Raw genomic sequence first — 12,871 nt, 5'->3', positions numbered from 1 at the left:
AACGGGATGGGATCGGCAGAAGGAAGACGGGTCTTGGATCATGGATCATGTCTCGAGTTGGCGGATGGTGGATTTGTGCCTCGATTGGGCCATGGCCTCTCGTTGAAGCAGGCCTTGGAAATAAATAGGCGTGCTGCATGCAGTTGTACGTTAGATGTACCCAGTCCAAACGAGCAGGTGGCCTCCTCATACCAAGCAACATTGCCAAGCTGCGTGGTGGAAAGTCGAGGTGAAGACAGCAGGCGTCTTGCGTTCAAATGTTCCCCAGTATCACGAATGATGGACGCATGGGGGCCCATCGCGATACGCGGTAGGTCCATTTCAGTACGACGGTACTTAGCTACCTAGATACCTAGGTACCGAGGTACCTGCTGCCTACGGGGTACTTGGGAACCTGCGCAATGTACTCCGTACAATAGGCACCCGCGCCCCGCACCGCAAAGCACCTGCAGGCTGCACGTGCTGGCGTGACAGCAGGGGTGGGAGCTCCGCCAACCAGGCACGCGTTGAGGGGATGCGCGCATCGTCGCGCTGCCCTGCCCATCTTGCCCATCCTCCTCAAGTGCTCCAATTGGGAGAGATCCACAGGCAGACTTCGGACTTACAGGCTCTGCAGGCTCCTCTCGAGGACGGCCATGCCGCCATGGCGCCCAAACAGAAGACCTTCGAGCTGATCCCAGACCTGCCCGGCGTCGGCATGGCGCAACAGGTTCAGCATCAACAATCCGCCGCCGCCGCCGCCGCCGCCACTGTTGTTCAGAGCAGACCACCCATGACGACCAAGCAGGCGAAGAAACTCTACCGCCAGAAGGGCAAGGGCCCCAAACTCTCAAAGGCTGAACAGCGGCGCATCGATCTCATGGAACAGGATCGCATCCGCAAGGAATTCGAGAAGGAGAAGGCACAGGCCAGGGCACGCACTGCGAGGGACAAGAAGAAGGCAAAGGAGGACAAGGAGAGGGACGACAAGAGGAGGAAGGGGCTGCCCCTGGTCGAGGTCCACCCCAGCCAGGACACAATCTCGAGGTTCATCAGCAGGCTGGGCGCCCGCCCGACGAGTAACACCCGCCTGGCCTCAGTCCACGAGGCCGAGGCCGAGTCCGCCACCGAGGCCGAATCCGATGCTGAAGTACAGCACGAACAGTGCGAGGAGCCGGGTGAAGACCCCAGGGGAGCCACGGGGAAAGAGAACGAGGACCCGGCGGATGCCCTCGCAGACTCGGCAGAAAGAACAGCCAAGCGGCGGAGGCTGGACCGGCCAGGCGGGAATCTGCTCGACAGGATGATACATATTCCTTCCCAACTACCAGCCAGAGCCCGCCCCGTCGCAAGGGTTGCCCAGGAGGTGGAGGTGGAGGCCTGGTCGCGGCCAAGCAGTGTCGACGCCGACGACCCCGCCACCGAGGCCATGCTGGAAGATCAGCTCATAGCAGATGTCGAACTTGCCTCCTCCAAGAGTGCAGCCAGATCAAGCCCGAATAGACAGAGCCCACCAAGAGAAGTCCCGCCGTTAAGCAGGGCTCCACTGCCAGCGCCGCCCCGTCCTCCATCGCGACCTCAGCTTCCCGCACAACAGAAATTGCAAGCCCGTCAAATACAAGCCGGGACTAGACCTCCCATCGGGGCTGTCCACCATACAGGCGCTTTCCGCCCGAGGCCAGCCGACAACACCTTCAAGAAGCCTGTCGTGCCATTCGTCCATGCAGACAAGCAGAGCCATGCCCTCCGCGGCGCCTGGGCCATATCACCAGGTCCTCCGAAATTCAAACCACCCTCTGCACCTATCATCCCGCGTTCCGCCATGCCGAGATTCCTGCCCAAGCCAGCCAAACCTCCACCCATACCACTACCAGTACAGGCTTCTCCTACTTACGCAGGCTCGAGGCGACCCGCCAACCAAGCAGCCGATGCTTTCCCCACGAGCACTCAGCTTCTGGTGATGAACCATGTGGACGAACTCTTCCCGAGCTCCTCCCAGGAAGCACGAGAGCTTCTCGAGGATCACCCGCCAGCCGCGGCAGCCACGATACCAAGCGGCCCGCCGTCGCCGCTTCACAACCCTACGTCACTCAATGGTGGGCGCGCGGAGCCTTCTTCGGACGGGAGGCCATCAAGTGTGGCAGTCCCCCGACGACCTTCGCCGCCTTCTGGGGGTCAGCCGGGCGAGACTCTCTTGGCCGAAATCCCTTTTCTTGCCACTCAAGATCTGATTCTATCTTCTCAAGATATGATAGAGCTAGAGACGCCTAGTAAAGTGCGAGAAGGGCCTTCATTACGGGGCCTGCATGTTACCAGTCCGAGGAACGACTTGCCCTTACTCCCAGAGAACTTGACCCTTTGCCCTGACGACAAGAACCAAGCCCCCTCCGACGCTCAGGCATCATGTCCAGTCATGGCGCCCACTACGATAAGGGGAGGGGCGGGATCGCATTGCTCCCAGGTTCTGGCCGCTTCAAAGTCCGGGCCTGGCCCCTGTGGCACACCGCTGGGCAAGACGGCTGAGGAGGTTATACGATGCCCGACTCAGGCACACATGCGTCCACGGTCGCAACGTCTTCAGGCCTCCAGAAACGGGTCTCTTCCCTCTAGGCCAACCTCGCAGGTCAGCATGTTATCCCCGCCACGGAAGAGGGGTGGCGTTCGCGATGCTGTCGGTCAGTGCCAGCCGGACGAGGGCTTTGGGTGTCGCCCTCTAGACAAACCTTCACAACCAGACTCGCCCTCGGATGGTAGCACTGCCACCAAGCCTTCTCCAAAGGGCTGCGCCATGCCGCCAGCGGCGTCGCCCCCCAAGAAACGAATGTTTGGCTCCAGTGGGCCCGGCGCCGAAGTGCTCGTCGCCATGGAGCGCAGTTACAGAGAGAGCCTGGCTGAGGAGCGGAGGCGCAAGGAAGAGCTCCGGCTACAGGCGAGAAAGGTCCTGTCCGAAGAACCTGCCAAACAAGACCATGGCGAGATTGTTGAGGACGACCTCATTGACGACGAAATTGATTTTGGGGCCATTCAGGCATGTGATTCCCGTGCGCTTCCCGACGAAGTCCACAGCGCTGGCAGGTCCCCGGCTGCATCAGGATTACGCAGTCCCATCCGGATGAGCACTTGTGCAGAATCTCATGCCCCATGCGGGGCTTTAGGCCGCGGGATAGGGCCGGTGGCCTCGCAAGAGACGGACTACGGGGACTTTGACTTTGAGGCCGAGGAAGAACTTGATGTTCTGGCCGATATTACGTGGGCCGATGATGACTTGAGCGACATATGACGGCAATTCAGCAGCTGCTGTGGTGTGGCCATGACACACTCCCATCCCTCGACCATCGGCGAACCGAGGTGGCGAGGCGCGGGTATGAGGCGCATGATCGTTTTTCATTTTATATTTCCTCTCAAGCATAGCGAAAGCATTGGACGGTTGGGACGAGGGCGTGGGCTGCAATCAGCATTGGGGATGAGGCCACGCAGAGGTCGTCATCAGGAGTTCGTTTTTGGGCGGCGGTGCCAGCTGTCGGTGTATTCATCCAAGACTATTGACGACCTACCATCATCATCAAGCACATGTCTGTGTCGTGCCACGTTAGACGCTCCTGTCTGTCTTGTACAACGGTGAGCCGAGCACCTGACGTCCCGATTGCCGCACTCGGTCGCGCCAAGAGGGCCTCTCCCCGATGCCATTGTGGTGTACGGCAAGGCGGAGGGATCTTCGCATGGCCTCCATCGGCTCGGAAGGGGCACCGCCCAGTTGCACGGCACGGTTCTCTGAAGCTGCACGGTGCTTACTAGGCGGCAGTGTTTGTGCTGCTCATGCTGACATGCAGTATCTAATGTACAATATCCCCGGTGAGACGGTGCTGGCGGTGTGTGGGGACTCCAAGATTGCCAGCAATCCCCCATTGGCAGGATCCTGGTTTCAGTCTGCGCCGCGGCTTTGATAGTCACTATGAGTCATTTTGGCTATTCCCAATCCAGGTCCAAAGGGAGGGGCTGAGCAGGGGGCGGGTGCATGTTACAGCCCGCGGGATGTTACCGTGCACCGAACCTCGAGCCCGGGGCGGCATAGTTACAGTGTCGTGGTCTGTCTATAAATGATGACCACGGCCTCGCCTCCACTCTCACATGCCTATCTTCCTCCTCCTCAAGCCACTGCACCGGGTTGATGGTATAGCCTCAACCGCACTCAATCCTCCCCCCCAATCTCCTCAGGAGACTTGAAGCCGGCCTCGACACCAGAGGCCGCATTACAGTATCGAACAATGGTGGCTGCAGGATCCTCATCTGCAGCGGCGGCGCGCCAGGGGGCAAGTGCCTTCTACCGACCTTCCCAGCAGTAGTTTCGTCGACTACAGTCTCCATCAAGACCATTCGGCGGCGGCAGGGCTCGGGCTCGAACCCTCGGGCGCGGATTTCCTGTCGCCACTGCTCTGGCCTGGCAACACCACTGGAGCTACTTATGCTTCCCAAGACCCTCTGTCGTTTGGGCAAGCCTGGGAATCGTCGGCAGACACTACTCCTGCCGTGCCCCCCCTCGACCTGGACTTTACCTTTGGTGAGTTGGGCCCCTTATAGTATATATATATATATATACATACATACACACATACATAAAAGTATCATGCGTGAGGGCACCAGCACGCTGACAAGTGACCACAGACCCTGCCCTGATAGACGCCCTCCCGGAACCTACCCACATCCCAGATTTCTTTGTTGACCATACACGCCACGTCAACCCCAGCGCCCACCACCCTCACATGCGAACGCCAACTCAGACCCTCGAGCCCGTCACCACTGCAGCCGCCCTGACGGCCATCTCTGCCACCGCCACTGCCGCCAACACCGCCATCGCCGCCACCAATTCCTCGGGAAGCAAATCGCCAGCGTCCTCCCTGTCCGACTACAGCCCGCGGCCGGTCGGCGCCAGCGGGGCCGGTCGACAGCCTGCCAAGCCGCAAGAGGACCCAGACGTCGTCCTCAAGCGCCAGCGCAACACCATCGCCGCGCGCAAGTACAGGCAGAAACGCCTCGACCGGATCACGGAGCTGGAGGTCGCCTTGGAGAGTGTGACGCGGGAGCGGGATGACCTGAAGCTTCGGCTGGCAAGGCAGGAAGCCGAGACGGCGGCTCTCAAGGAGATGATGCGGATGAACTCTGGTGGACAAGACCGTGGTAAATAGGAATTTGAATGTCTTTCCAAACTTGACTTAAAAACCTTTTGTTTCTTTTCTTGAAGCTTTCTCCTGTGATGAAGAAGACAAGATGATGATGGTGACACTACCGGGTCCAACCTTCGACTCGGTAACATTTTGTGTCGACAAGACTTACACGAAACAGACTGGGCCAACTATCAGCATTTGAAACTACTGGTAACTTGTCGCTGTCGCACAGAGACTATAAAGGTGAGACTTGGTCGGTTCTACGCATGCTAGGTATCCGTCAGCGGATCGTGAACCGAGAGTTCTGGAGACAAAGGGGTGCTTGATGGCAGGATGCTCAGACGATGTCGGCTCATGACCAGTACTGTCTCTCAGTCTTGCTAGACTCATCTTCCTAAATGAGAAGCACGATCGGTATAGGGAACGAGAGTGTCATCTTGACTGCGGGGTTGGACGGGTGGGGGATGGGGTGTGGGATCTTACCATGCAATCAATGTTCGATCTGACTTTCCGTACATGGATGTCACATGTGCAACGTTCCAATATTCTAGAAACACACTTCTCAAGGAGGGAAAAGTTGCATCGGTGCATCGAGACCTACATATATCTCTAATTCATGGGACATGATTCCAACGTCGTTTATATATACCTAAGCATATTTCCCCTACGTGTTTTCCGTTTCTATCACCAACCATGACGCATACAGGATGAGCGAGCATGATTCATTTTGTATAACATCGGGTAGAGATCCTGTGATACATCGGGATCGAGTTTCCAAGACTTCTCCGCCTCTGGGCAGGTCATGTATCAATTCTCAGTCTAACTGGCGCGCTTCAGGTTTCCATACGTAGACCATGCATGTGTAGAAGCAGGCTTCATGTACCTCGGAGGGATCTTCAGCCACATGATTCCTCATTGTGGGGAGGAGGGGGGGACAGAAAGACAGGTCGATGCCCAAAGGTCTTGTCTCCTGTGGGTGGGCAAACTGGTCGCTTTCGCTCCTAAAGCTGGTCGCCTAATTTGTCTGATATATTACAGCCACTCTAACATTGATTGGCGGGCATGAAGCTGTTGGAAGAAGCATGCAGATCGAACCCATCGAGTCCAAGCGATGATATACCGCATGAAATAGTGTATTGTGGTTGAAGCGGGTTCACTTTGTGGATAACCGGCCTGACACATTACCTACCCTAGGGTAGGTACGGCACGGTTGATAGTCGACAGGATAACATTTGAAATGGAAGCGCTGGTGAAGGCGAATAAGATTTCAAATATTTCATGTTCCTCCAAGGTTGGATAATAGGCTTTCCAACGAGCATCTGTAATTCCAGGCCCAATGCAGTATTCTGCCTCATATCCCTCGTGATTCTATGATTCTAAAGTTGTTTGGATTAACGAACACATTGGGAAGCTATAAACCAAACCTTAGAAGACAAGAAGCCATGACACACTGCAAGCCAGAATGAGCTTGTCTCTACCTGGGTATCTGCTAAATCTCAAGTCGTATGGGGGGCAGAAAACGGTCGAGTGCTAACCTCGGAATGTTTGTTGTCAACCTCCACATGTGCAGTCACCCGGCGGCGACTGCAACTGGGTAGGAGGCAGGCCATAGAAGGGGGGGACATGGAACGTCAGAGCTGTGTAGTCATAAGTGATATCGTCCAACAAAGCGTGCCAGTGTTTGACAGCTTGAGAGGCTCAACCTTGAATGAGACCAGGTGACTCACCCGCGTTGGTTAAGCCGTCAAAATCGCGCGGCCAGGGTTCTAGTCCGAGTTGTTGTTGATAGCAACCTTGAAACTTGTCTTTGATTTGCACCTTGTTGCTTTCACCAACCCCAATCACAGCCATCCAAGCACGTTTTGGCCCAACATCTTGTCCTCCCCTGACACCGAAGCACCTCATCAGGTTTCCTACAGTCCAACACCTCTGACGCCTGCTTTTCTTTTGCATGATGTCTCACACTGGCGTGGCTATTCTTGGTCTCATGCGGTAAGTTGAATTGACCGATCCTCTGTCTTGACCGGCACCTCACACACGTCTTCAAAACACTGCTTCCTTAACACGACCTTCGCCCGCGACTGAGAGCGCGGAAACACGACCAGTCCTTGGTATCTGTCAAGCTCCACCTCGGCCACATGGTCTGGCAAGTATCTGAGGACTATTTCGAATCATCACTATGAACTGAACTAATCTCTCCTCCCACAAGTGCTTGGGGCGCTGCCGACAGCAAGGTGGCTTCTTGGTACAAGTCCAAGTACAAGCCGTTCCCCATCCCCGATAACCCTCTCTTCACCAGCAAGGATGTCTCGGTCGTGGCACTGCTCCTGAGTCCTCCCCCGATCTTCGAAAAATGCCTCAGGTCCTGGCTCAAGAACCAGCCCCACGAGGTTATTCTCGTCACTACCTTCGACTACGGTAAGACAAATGCCAAACACTCCGTCGTACCGGAGCCATCACAGCCTGTTCTCCCAATTTCCCCAGACTGTTGACAATGCGCAGTTCAGGCTGTTCGCTCGGTCATCGAGTCCTTTGACATGAGCATCGCGGATCGTGCCTTGATCAAGGTGGTCCATCTTGATGAGGGCGTCAGTGGCCACCGCCTCCAGCAAGCCATGGGATTCAAGGCTGCCAGTGGCAAGATCATGGCCGTCACCGATGATCAGATCCTCTGGCCCGACAGCCTTCTGAAGAGCAGTAAGCAAACACCCTCCCTGCCTTGGCCTGGCCTGGCTTGGCTTGAACATTCTCTGACTGACACTTCCACCGCTCATAGTGCTCCCCTGTTTCGAGGATCCCCAGGTTGGTGCGGCTGGTGGCCCGATTGAAATCTACATCCCAGAGGAGCGCCGGGACAGGAACATTGTCACCCCGTGGGAGGTTGCTGGTGAGTGTTCGACCACCCCCCAGGAGACAACGGTGTTTATACAGCCTACTGAAACTGACCCGACTGTCTGGCAGGTACCAAATTCCTCTTTGGCGGCCGTGGTGGTGGCACTGCGGCCTTTGCCTGCAACAAGTGGACGTGGTGCCTGGCAGGCTGTACCTGGCTTGGCCGCACAGCCATCTTCCAGGACCCCGAGTTCATCCATGCCCTCACCACCGAGACCTGGGCCGGCCGGCCCCTGAACTCGGGATCAGACAACATCATCACCCGCTACCTGCTGCAGAGGGGCCATGTCATTGGCTTCCAGTACACGGAGGGGGCCACCATCAGGCGTACTGTCAAGACCACCTCGACTATGCTCGACCAGCGTATCCGCTAGGAGCGCAACACGCTGCAGAACTTCTGGAGGTTTCTCACTGACGTCCCCCAGACCTACAACCACCCCTACATCGTCTATGTCACTCTCATGCGTCTCCTCCGTGTCCCGGTGGCCCTGATCCACCTGGCCGGATGGGCCCTTTGTCTCAGGCACCACCCGGTCATTGCCCTGGGCTTCCTCGCCTTCTACGTCTACAGCATGGTCCCTACTTACCGCGCCTTCTGGGCCACGTACCCTTACATGTTCAGCCTCGGAAACCTGCTGGCAGCTGTGGCTGTGGACTTTTCCCCCATCCCCATTGGTCTGTGGGGAATACTCACCGTCAACACCGACAGCTGGGTCCACGGAGACGGAGCTGGTGCTAGGAAGCAGCCGGGCATTGCCTTGACGGAGCTAGATCATGCCTGTGACCAGACCAAGGACTCGCCCAAGGATTCTTCCGAGGCGGCCGAGCAGGTGGACGAGGACATGTTCAAGAAGGAGAAGTAAGCAGACGGTGAGCATGTTCGCGATGTGCCATGGTTGTCGAGGCAAGTTATATTATTACAACTCCTCCCAAGGGTTTCTCGCCACCATCTGATCATGACCTAACTCGTCCCAGACCAGGCACATAGAAAACAGCCGAACGAGTCTGCTCAATGGACCAGAAGCGTTGCCCACTTCATACTGGCTGACCTTGACCACCAGTTGCGCTGTTTGCCCACCTTCGACCCACGCACGGTCTTGCCTTTTCTTTTTCTCAGTCTCCTCGCTTCGACTTTTTCTTCATGGCTTCCGGGGTGTATGTTTCTCCCGACAGCCTTGATTCTCTCTCTGTCTGGTATTCGGAAGCACAAGGGAGGTTTGCCGTGGAAGAGTATTATGCGCTGCTTTGGAGAGGGGCCCACGACCGGGTCGGTGGACAGCTCACTGGGCGGGTCTCGAATAAACATGCCAGAGGAGAGAATTCGAAGTGTCTACTCAATGAGGGGGAAAAGGTGGAGAGGAAAACATAGACATGGTTGCCATCACTCGAGATCTGGGCAGCAGACGTAGGCTACTCCTATCTAGCTGGTAGCATAGACATGCTTCTTCTCTTCTTCCAAGCCAGGGCAATGAAGAAATGACACCGTGGCTGGCCTCCTGCCCCGAGGCTCTGGATTCTTCATTCCGGCGCGGGGGTTCTTGTAACGTGACTTTGCGCTTCAAAAATGGTGACCGAATCTTGCGCTGGTCACATGCGCCTTGTGCGCTTGCTCCTGTCTGACATCTGGAGGGCGTCGGCTTCGCTGCGACTACATACACGATATGGCAGGCAAGGAAATTGACCAGCATGGTGAGAGACGGAGCTCTTGTTCCAACTGACACTGCATTTATTTTCTAGGGTTGCCGATGGTGTGGCGCCCATCCAGACCGCGATCTCGCTTGGAAGCCAGGCAAGACCACCAGGGCCAGGCCCCTCGAGCAACAGACCAACAGACCAACAAAAACAGGGACGTGTCTAGTTGTCCAGGGGCGAGGTGTTTGGGTCCCAGCACACGGGCTTGTACTCGGTGGTCTCGAGCTCCTTGACCTCTTCGGGGGTCAGGGCAAAGTCGTAGACGTCGGCGTTCTGCTTGATCCTGTCGGGGGTGACGCTCTTTGGCAGGGGGATGTAGCCCTTGTCGAGGGACCAGCGGATCAGGACCTGGGCCTCTGACTTGTTGTACTTCTGGGCCAGCTTCTTGAGGACGGGCTCGCCCCAGCGCTCGCCGCGCACGAGGGGGCTGTATGCCTCGACGGCGACGCCGCGCTTGCGGCACCACTCGGCGATGTCGTTGCGGGCGCACCAGGGGTGGATCTCCCACTGGCCGACGCTCAGCACGCCGCCCTTGCCCGGGCCGCCCCTCTCGGCCTCGAGCTCCTTGATGTGGGTCTCGAGCTCGTCGAGGTGGTGGACGCCGTAGTTGGAGACGCCGATGTTGCGGACCTTGCCCTCCTCGACGCACTCGACCAGGCCGCGCCAGGCCTCCTTGCGGACGCTGGACCCGCCGTAGGGGGCGTGCAGGAGCATGAGGTCGATGTAGTCGAGCCCGGTGACCTCGAGGGTCTTGTCGACCTGGGCCTTTGCGTTCTCATACGACAGGGTGCGGCCGGGCACCTTTGAGGTGAAGAAGATCTGGTCGCGCGGGACGGTGGCGGCCAGCTTGCGGATGGCGGCACCACAGCCAGCCTCGTTCTTGTAGACCGCGGCCGAGTCGATCTTCCCAGAGGTTAGCGATGGCTGGGCTGTGGAGGACTGGGAAACGAACTTACGTGTCGGTAGCCCAGGTTGACGGCCTCAATGCAGACGCCCTCAGCAACGTCCTCAGGGCTGTGGGGCAGTAGTAACATGTCAGCAAGTCCAAGTGGTGAGTGAGGACGAGAGCACGGGTGGGTGGTGGGGAGATCTCACGTCTGCCACAACTACAAGTAAGACATCATCTCATGTTAGCAATGTGGTTCCAACACACAAGAGTAGTACAGAAGCAGCAGCAGCAGCAGCAGCAGCATCAGGACTGCACTTACGCCATATCCCAGCTGGGGGATCTCGTGGCCGCTGGGCAGCTTGACCTTGGTCTGGAGGGTCAGCTGGGAAGCCATGGTGTGTGATGTGTGTGTGTGATGTGTGTGGTTTGGTGGCGATGTTGGTGGGCTGAGTGAGGTTTGTTAGTCTACAGTAGTTGTTGTAGTACAATGTGGTGACGGCGACGAGGGGCATAGGTTGGACCGGATTGGATTAAGGCGACGGGGAAGGGGCGTCTCATTTATACCATGGTCAAAAAAGAGGCATATTTATGAGAACGGAAATTCGCGCACCCAGAATCGGAAGGCGCGCACCCTCCCTACTATTCAGCCAATCAGAGCACAGAACCTCAAAGTCCTCACGACTTCAACAAATAAGTGTTCTTCGCGATTTTAGAGGCCACAAACAGGGCGGGTTGGTCCTCTGGGAACTCGGGTCGTGCCTACCGGCCCTACTCACGACCCTCCGCTATGCTTCGCGCTCCGGGGCTCGCCCCCTTCGCCCCAGCCGGCCCTTTCGTGGAAGAAGAAGTCTGTATAGAGTACTTCTTAGTCAGCAGATGGGTGCGCGCCTTCCGATTGAGGGTGCGCGAATTTCCGTTCTCATATTTATTGTCTGACAGGCTCTGTCCCATGTCACGTCACGTCATATATACCATAGTACGTACAATAAGTGCAACACTCTATCTCTACCAAGGGGAGGGTACCCCAGACGCTCTCGATCCTCCTCTCTCTCCGCACTGCAATGCAACCTGGAGTGTCGGTGGCCCTGGACCCGGCATTTCGTTAGGCTTCCGAACATCGGCACGGTCATGGAGGTGGGGATGGACGCTTGGGCTCAGGCTTCCGGCCCGCCCCCGGCGTGATAAGACCATGGCCGGTCCGGGACCGACTGCAACCGCTGCGACTGCAAGTTGCCTCTGAACATGGCATCAAAACCGGCCGTTCTCCCAGTCCACCACCACCACATCTTGGACCAGCGACGAGATCCTCTTCCTGAGCTTCTGGTGGGCTGGGTCCTGGGTGACATAGTAGTCGCGGTCTTGGGTGCTGGCGAACTCGACCACCTTTGGCCAGCAAACACAAGTTCAGCTCAGGTTATGACAAGCAGAGGCAGAGAAGAGACATCACCTACAAATCCATGTGTGGCCCCACGCTGTGACACGCCCACCGTATTAGCATCTCGTCTCCAATGTACAGTAACAGTAGGTAGCTGCAGATGATGGCGGTACTCTTCTGACTGACCTGGTGCCCCTCGGGAGAATTGTCCCTTCCACCCGTGAGTGACTTGATGTAGGGCTGCAGCGTGGAAGGGTTCACGCAGGCAGTCCTGAGGGCCATCATCCCGCCACACACCTATTCCCACGCATCCATCATGTCCGAGGTCAGCAGTTGTCATGACAATTCAAATGAGACCGACTGGACCAAGACGGCAGAGGGCAAGCGTACATCTCGAACGGCCTGGGGGTCTGCGTCCTCCTTGAACTGAAAGAGAACCGTGTGTGTGACGGAGAGATGGTAGGCGGGGGCGGTCCAGTCCCTGTTGAAGGGGTCAAAGATGAGCCAGAAGGCCAGCAGAGCCGTGACGGTGACAGCCACGAGGGTGAAGACGCCGTTCCTCATGTTGGGCTGATTGATCGGCAGGCCACGAGTTGATGCAGGTACACAGTAGCAGCAGGGTGGACCACATCCACTCGAGATGTTATCTACTTAGTATCCATCCATCCTGTCGGCTTCACCTTGGCTGCCTGGCCCTGGCGGCTGGGCGTTTATAAATTGCTTCTTATCAGGATGCAGCCGAGCATCCAATCCAGGCACAATCTGCGAGGTACTCCTCATTAGGGCAAACTGACGCCACCTCCAAGAAGGCTGGCAGGCAGGCAGGGTACTGAGAACATGCCACCTGGACCTGGAGGCCACACTTGGTTGGTGACTTTATCT

The 12,871-nt window shown here is 57.1% G+C and overlaps 4 protein-coding genes across 4 annotated transcripts; 3 read left to right on the top strand and 1 right to left on the bottom strand.

The window, feature by feature from the left end:
- The first annotated feature begins 557 nt into the window (after window positions 1-557).
- Window positions 558-3,723, top strand: KVR01_013753 (uncharacterized protein). The gene has a single exon (XM_044790359.1). The coding sequence runs from the start codon at window positions 644-646 to the stop codon at window positions 3,257-3,259; it is 2,616 nt and encodes an 871-aa protein (XP_044637291.1). The 5' UTR covers window positions 558-643; the 3' UTR covers window positions 3,260-3,723.
- Window positions 3,724-3,755: 32 nt separating this feature from the next.
- KVR01_013726 (uncharacterized protein) lies at window positions 3,756-5,808 on the top strand. Its single transcript, XM_044789924.1, has 2 exons — window positions 3,756-4,537; window positions 4,642-5,808. The coding sequence occupies exon 2, from the start codon at window positions 4,740-4,742 to the stop codon at window positions 5,160-5,162; it is 423 nt and encodes a 140-aa protein (XP_044637264.1). The 5' UTR covers window positions 3,756-4,537; window positions 4,642-4,739; the 3' UTR covers window positions 5,163-5,808.
- Window positions 5,809-7,095: 1,287 nt separating this feature from the next.
- Window positions 7,096-8,896, top strand: KVR01_013748 (uncharacterized protein; the record flags this gene model as incomplete). The annotated part of the gene is made up of 6 exons (XM_044788410.1): window positions 7,096-7,133; window positions 7,351-7,559; window positions 7,644-7,838; window positions 7,918-8,028; window positions 8,103-8,320; window positions 8,408-8,896. 6 exons carry the CDS (start codon window positions 7,096-7,098, stop codon window positions 8,894-8,896), a joined length of 1,260 nt encoding a protein of 419 aa, XP_044637286.1.
- A 2,142-nt stretch (window positions 8,897-11,038) lies between these two features.
- On the bottom strand, window positions 11,039-12,848 carry KVR01_013746 (uncharacterized protein). Its single transcript, XM_044791828.1, has 5 exons — window positions 12,380-12,848; window positions 12,176-12,286; window positions 12,066-12,086; window positions 11,225-11,997; window positions 11,039-11,060 (listed from the first exon to the last, which is right to left on the bottom strand). The coding sequence occupies exons 1-4, from the start codon at window positions 12,551-12,553 to the stop codon at window positions 11,863-11,865; spliced, it is 441 nt and encodes a 146-aa protein (XP_044637284.1). The 5' UTR covers window positions 12,554-12,848; the 3' UTR covers window positions 11,039-11,060; window positions 11,225-11,862.
- Between the last annotated feature and the right edge of the window lie 23 nt (window positions 12,849-12,871).

Source organism: Diaporthe batatas (assembly GCF_019321695.1).
Source record: "Diaporthe batatas strain CRI 302-4 chromosome Unknown Contig00031, whole genome shotgun sequence".
Lineage (NCBI taxonomy): Eukaryota > Fungi > Ascomycota > Sordariomycetes > Diaporthales > Diaporthaceae > Diaporthe > Diaporthe batatas.
The sequence above is the reverse complement of the archived record's forward strand: the minus strand, read 5'-3'. Positions and strand labels throughout refer to the sequence as shown.

Coding starts and splice junctions, on each gene's coding strand:
- KVR01_013753 (XM_044790359.1), top strand. CDS start 644: ATGGCGCCCAAACAGAAGACCTTCGAGCTGATCCCAGACCTGCCCGGC.
- KVR01_013726 (XM_044789924.1), top strand. CDS start 4,740: ATGCGAACGCCAACTCAGACCCTCGAGCCCGTCACCACTGCAGCCGCC.
- KVR01_013746 (XM_044791828.1), bottom strand. CDS start 12,553: ATGAGGAACGGCGTCTTCACCCTCGTGGCTGTCACCGTCACGGCTCTG. Junction 12,287..12,379: donor ACCCCCAGGCCGTTCGAGAT/GTACGCTTGCCC, acceptor GCGTGGGAATAG/GTGTGTGGCGGGATGATGGC. Junction 11,998..12,065: donor GTGGGGCCACACATGGATTT/GTAGGTGATGTC, acceptor TGCTGGCCAAAG/GTGGTCGAGTTCGCCAGCAC.